This window comes from Oxyura jamaicensis, chromosome 2 (assembly GCF_011077185.1).
Source record: "Oxyura jamaicensis isolate SHBP4307 breed ruddy duck chromosome 2, BPBGC_Ojam_1.0, whole genome shotgun sequence".
Taxonomy (NCBI): Eukaryota; Metazoa; Chordata; class Aves; order Anseriformes; family Anatidae; genus Oxyura; species Oxyura jamaicensis.
In genome coordinates, this window is record NC_048894.1 from 138,131,174 (window position 1) to 138,137,515 (window position 6,342).

At 47.3% G+C, this 6,342-nt stretch overlaps 1 protein-coding gene across 15 annotated transcripts in view; it reads left to right on the forward strand.

The window, feature by feature from the left end:
* Positions 1-5,627: 5,627 nt before the first annotated feature.
* The window catches only part of RIMS2 (regulating synaptic membrane exocytosis 2), a 457,720-nt gene continuing 457,005 nt past the window's right edge, over positions 5,628-6,342 (forward strand). For 11 of the 15 annotated variants that reach the window (XM_035316480.1, XM_035316491.1, XM_035316483.1 and 8 more), the window contains exon 1: positions 6,014-6,183. In XM_035316480.1, coding sequence (XP_035172371.1) covers positions 6,014-6,183 — 170 coding nt within the window. Of the gene's footprint in view, positions 6,184-6,342 lie in introns of all 15 variants that reach the window. The other 4 variants (XM_035316482.1, XM_035316484.1, XM_035316481.1 and 1 more) reach the window with 3 other exon arrangements.

A 6,342-nucleotide genomic window follows, 5' to 3' on the forward strand; every position in this document is an offset into this window, starting at 1 on the left:
TGCATTCTGTCTGTGGCTCTCTGACTCCGAGCTTTCGGTGGCAGCAGGCTGTTGTCTGTGCTATTTTCTCTATAAATATCTAGGACACTACAGTCCTCATACGTGACTAGACTTTCTAGGAATTACTGTAGTAATAATATTATGTCCAGATATTATTATAACTTTTAATAATGGATAATGAATTTAGAGAAAAAATCGCATGGTAGACTCCATTAAAAAACCAAACCAAACCAAACCAACAACCAACCAACCAAAAAAAAAACCAAAACAAAACACTAATTTCTATCTTGTATAGAATCAGAAGATTTGGGACTTTCAAGCTGTTACTACAATAGGGATGAATATATGCCTGAGATCTGGTACAGGATACTCTGTACCAATTTTGAAGGACAATTTTGTGACTAAATGAACAAAAAAAGAGTCACATGGGATTTAAGAATACTGGTGTTTGTTCTGAAGCAGCTTCAGATTTAGAAAATTAGCAGGGGTCAGGGAAAAGGGTTTAGAAGGCAACAAACAGACAATGCAATGCCACATGCACATGTTATAGAAATGTGTGACAAAGTTCTAAGCATCTCATTGTGCCAGGGTGAGTGCGTGTTTCATGTATTGACTAACATCTATATGCTCAACATTGTTGATTTGCCAGGGGAAGTTTAGGTTGGAAACGAGGAGACATTTCTCCTCACAAAGAGCAGTCAGGCACTGGGACGGGTTGCCCAGGGAGGTGGTGGAGTCACCGTCCCCAGGGCTGTTCAAGGAAAGGTTGGACGTGGTGCTTGGGGACGCGGTTCAGTGGGTGACATTGGTGGCAGGGGGATGGTTGGACCGGGTGATCTTGGAGGTCTTTTCCAACCTCAATGATTCTGTGAATTTTGAAACTCTTATCACCATCATTAATGATCAATAATGTGGAAGATTTGTTAGCGTTAGGTAGGAGGTTGGACTCGGTGATCTGGGAGGTCTCTTCCAACCTAGACTATTCTGTGATTCTGTGATTATAGTACCTGACAACTCTGAACGCTTAAGCAAAAACCAAAGGGCCCAAGCTGGGGACAGTTTTAATACCAATGAAGGGCCCATGAGTGACCAATAGAAATAGACTTTTGTATGGGCTTAGCATGATTTTTGAAAATTATCTGTGTAACTGCTACACTGTTGAAAACAAAATCTTTAATTTATTACTATTATGGCCTGTCAGCGTACAGGAATTCAATTACTGCCCAGTTACTTGGGAGCACTGATGGTACTGTTCAATAATTGAATGGGTTCAGATTGCCTGCATTCTTGCAGGAATTTTTAGCTTCTTTGAAAAAAAAAATCCTCTTTTGAGTTTCAACTGACTAATTGAACAGCAATCAAAATTGAAATGTCAAATTCAGGCAGAAATATTGAACAAGTTTAGGATCCTATAAAGACATTCATCTACACCTGTAATTCAGCATATGGTATCTCACATAGTTCAATATTTCAAACTAAGCATTTAATCAGAATTACAAGCATGAGACATGATAAAGCTCTTAGAATTAATCGCATCTAAGATTTTATGAATTGTATGTATTTGCTCTGGACAAAACACCTCAAGCCCTAGAGATCCTGTCAATTGAGGATCCCGTTTAGAAAACAATTAAACCTATCTCACACATTCTTCATTTTTCAGCTGCCTGTGCTTGCTGAACACCTACATGCCAGTGCCTCTCCCCCCTTGTAGCCACGTGCATTCTCAAATGCAGCCTAGACACAAGCTTCTCAGTACACTGAGAAGAGGCAAAAAATGTCTTGTCACCCAAGCTGACTTAGGAGTAAGGTTGGAACTCCCCTGTAAGCCCAGGAATCACCATGATGGACATGGTGAGACCACAGCCCTCCAATCCAAAATATACACCATTCTTCAAATCATTTATGGGGAAGTATCCAACTGAGAGAACAAATTGCCTGGAGCAGTAAAAAATTGACATATAGCAAAATCCTCCTGGAAGAAACCAAATGAAAAATGTAGGCAACATTATACAGTATTAGCTTCCCCAATTTAGACAGAGGAAAGCTGGGAAAGGCCCAAGACAACACCAATATAACAGTCAATGATGGGTTGATAGCACTTCATATAGAACCTGGGAACTGCAAACTGTTGCTGTGTAAAGTTTTTTCCTTCCTCACCAGGAATTAGAGGAGTGCCTTGTAAAGAACGAAGAGTCCTGTAGCATGCATTTCTTGCTGGGTTTGATTTGATCTATCGGGAGTCTGAGTGCTGGAGGTTTTCAACTAAGAACATTTTTCACTTTCTCCGTTCCCTGGTCCATAGCAGAATGCTTTGAAGTCCCTTTCATGTCAGCTACATAAAGATGTTTTCCAAATTAATCTTTCAACTTGGGACGGAAATAATGGAAAGAGTTAGTTCCACTGGAATGCTCCCTTACACAAAACATTAAAAAGCAGATGTTAGCTTTACCTTTTCAGGAAAGAATTACACTTAGCACATTTGAACAATGAATCTACTAACTCATTTACTCTTGTAGCTGCTATAAGGAAGGAAATGGGATTAAGTATAATGAGACCCTTAGTGAAAGACATTCTGCGGTCTTTAACCTGATAAAATCAGGTTAAAATACCACTGTTTCCTTGGGAACCCCTTGTCTGACAGAACTAGAAAAGAACGGGAAAAAAAGGGTATTAAAAACTTGCATTATTAACCCTGCTGGTGTCAGTACATGTAGATAACTCATAGAAGCCACCAGAAGAAAGTACCTTTGATATATGAAAGGAGGGCATTTTCAGTTGCAGATTATACAATAGAAGAACAATTCCAACAGAAGAATGTAAAACGGGAATGTGAGTCTTTTTTTTTTCTGAGTATAGCAGTGAATTCAGAATGAGAGCTGAAATGAACAGGAAGGGCAGGTACCTGGAGACGCAACCCATGAAAGTGAAGGTCAGAGTTTGTAGACATTTTACTGTTGAGGGGATTACAAAATGAATGTTCCTTAAAAATAAGTTTCAGAAATGATCATACTACATAATAATAATTTGTCTTGCTGGTTGATTGTACATTATTATTGACACAATTACTCTGGAGTAGGTAGAGAAGTTTGCTCTGAGCATATTTTCATCAATATGTCATCTGGGTAATGTAAATAGCAGGAGCAGCTTGAGACAATTCTGTGCAAGTTGACGGGAACATGAACAAATAATGTTTCTTTTTAATTGCAGGAAAATGTGAAGAATGATAGGTGGAGCTGATGAGAAAAAAAAAGGGAAGGTAGCAGCACAGAAAGGTCAAGCAGAGCCATTTCTTCAGTGAGTCACAGGATGCTCTGAATCTGCTCTGTCCTTTCAAAGCAAATAACTAGATATTATATGGGGATTACAGTTCCTGCCCCTGGATTTGTTTATAGTTACATGTTTAGTGATACAGGATTTAGTGGGAACAGGGCAAATACCAAAGAGAAAAGAAAGCTCTTGAAATTCTGTGGTCATGTTGAGACGAAGTATTTGTGATTTGTGGATGGAAAATCAGACGCACGTTGAAATGATTTCAGAAGCAGGGACTATAAATCCAGGAGGTTCAGATGTAACTAACCATTGGAAAGAAATTCAGGAGGATGAAGCCATGCAGAAAGAACAGTAGCACTGTCCTGCAACAACACCTAAGATCACAACACTCTTGGTGTTTATGGTGGGACACCGCATAAACTATTTGTGAAACAACTGTGTAATCTGGCAGGGCGGGGAGGCTGCTTTGAAGCGGTCCCCGTACTTCTTTTTAATTATTCTTAGAGGTGATTGAGTGATTTCTCTCTTTCCTCACTTCCTCAGGATAAAATGTAGTTTCCTGAAGTGATCAGTCCAGTTAATTCTGCCATTCAACATTTATAGATTGATAAGGACTGTACTATCTTTGGTAATCTGATGACACATGCTTCTACATTTCCTCCTCTTTTTGACTTAGATGCCAGATTTATCTAGTGCCTGGAAGAAACAAGGAACTGGGTGAGAGCCAGCTGGCTGGAATCCAGTCAGAAAGGTGAAGGTGATGTTGACTGGAAGAGCAGAATGCTTAGAGGACTTGATGAAAATCAGTTTATTTTGTAAGGGTGTCTTTTCAAATATAGCACACTCAGTTTCTGTGCGAGGGTTTGTGTAGATTAACAGTCTATTATACATAACGAGAGGCTACATCAAGCAATGGAACAGGCTCCTTTTAGCTAAAGATGCCAATGAATTTCTTGGACAAAATTAAAAATTGATGAATATGTGCGCATGATAAGAGGAATGGATTACTTCTGAGATTTACTTTACTAAAGCCAACCTGTCACATTCTTTTGGTGATCTGTTCCTCCAGAACTTGTTTTCCCAAAGGAACAATATCTTTAGTACAACATCGGAGGCAGAACTGTTAGGTACTGAAACTGTATCCTGGATTTTTTTCTTTGTGGAAATACAGCTAATGAGAACCATGATACTTTCAGTACTTTTTTCCAGGTCTTTGCACCTGGTTGTAAGTTGACAGTCCCATTAGAAACAGCACCAGCTCCAGAAACATACAATTTATTTTGGAGATTTCAAACTGTCCAAACTAAAGTTTATAAAACCACTTTGTTACTGCCACATATACATATACCATTGTATATATCACAGTTAATGTAAAATAGGAGTTATGTCTTATGAGGCAGGTAGATCTCTACTGCATGTTAATAGATTGGCAAGACAGAGATGTGGATTCTTCAGTGTTCTTGGATAGGTTATTTCCCATTTATTGGGGCTGGATGGCATTTTTGGCAGTGCATTTCCAGAAATCCCTTTTCAGAAATTACTTCTTGACGGCTTAGGTGGGGGCTTCACAGGCAGCAGAGGCGTTTCAGGAGGTTCAATCGGGTTTCCAGGGCGGGAGGAGCACTGCTTTCTCCCCTCAGCACCGCACCCCTGCTCTCCTGGCTCCCTCAGACAGGCGCTGGGGCAAACCCCTCGGCACCCACAGGCCTCTGAGGGGACGGGGCTGAGGCAGGGCCAGGCCGCGGCGGCCCGGCCCGGCCCGGCCCCACCTGTGGCGGGCGGCTCCTCCCGGCCCAGCCCGGCCCGTCCCGTCCCTCCTTCACCCTCTTCGGCTTCCCCCTGCACGGGCTCTCCTCACCCCAGCCCTTTCCGTGCTCCGCCGGGCCCCGAGCCCGGTCAGCCCCGGCACCGCCCGCCCTCTCCCCTCGTCTCGGTCCTCGCGGCTCGCGTTGGCCCCTCCTTTGTGATTTTTTTTTTTTTTTTAATCGCGTCCATCTTTTTTTTTGTTTGTTTGTTTTTAATTCCACCTCCCCACCACCACCCTTACAAATTAATTAAATAAATAAATAACGAATGGCCGCTCCCTCCCAGCCCCTCGCCGCCCAGCGCCGCTAGGGGCGGCAGCCGGGCCCGGCGCTGCTCAGGTGGCGGCGGCGGAGGCGGTGGCGGGGCGATGCGGTGCCCCCTCCCTTGACTCCGGCTCCTCCGCCATGCGATGGGTTAGGCGGCCTCCATCCCGGCGGCGGCGGCACGAAGAAGCGGCGGCGGGGCTCGGCCGGGGAACGGTGGCGGCGGCAGGCGAGGAATTATGAGCCGCGGCCGGCGGCCGGGACCCGCGCTCGCCCGCAGGGGCTTCCCCCGCTGCGCTCCCCGGGGCGCCGGGGCTCCGCGCTCACCCCGAGTCCCCCCGGCGGCGGCCTCCGAGCCCCGTCTCCCCGCTCGGTGCTCGGGATAAGCCCGCTCGCAGCCGGCCCGCAGCGCTCCGGCTCGCCGGGCTCAGCCTTGCCCTCTCTCCTTCCCCTGCTCGCCGCCCCCCCCCCCCTTCGATCCCCTCCCGCCCCGGGGAGCCGGCGGCGGGTGGGTGCGAGGTCGGGGCTCCCGGGCACCCCGCCCCTCGCCGGCGGGGCCGTCGCTGTGCTGCCGGCTGCCGCCGCCGCCGGGGTATTGATTTGTATGTGCTGCTCCCGGCGCCGGCCGCTCCCGCTGGAGCCAGGGCAGCGCCTCCCGTAGCTTCCCCCCAAAGATGTCGGCTCCCGCCGGGCCCCGGGGCGGCCCTGCGCCTCCTCAGCCGCTGCCGGCGCCTCAGCCCGAGATGCCCGACCTCAGCCACCTCACGGAGGAAGAGCGGAAGATCATCCTGGCCGTCATGGACCGCCAGAAGAAGGAAGAGGAGAAGGAGCAATCCGTGCTCAAGTAAGGGCGGGCGCACCCCCCCTTTCCTCGCCCCGCAGGGCCCGGCCCCGGGGGCGGCGGGGGGCGGCCGGGGGGCGCCTCTCGGAGCCGGGCGGGCGTGGGCTGGGGTCGGGGCCGGGGCCGGCCGGCGGCGCTCGGCGGCTCCGCTCTACCGCCGGC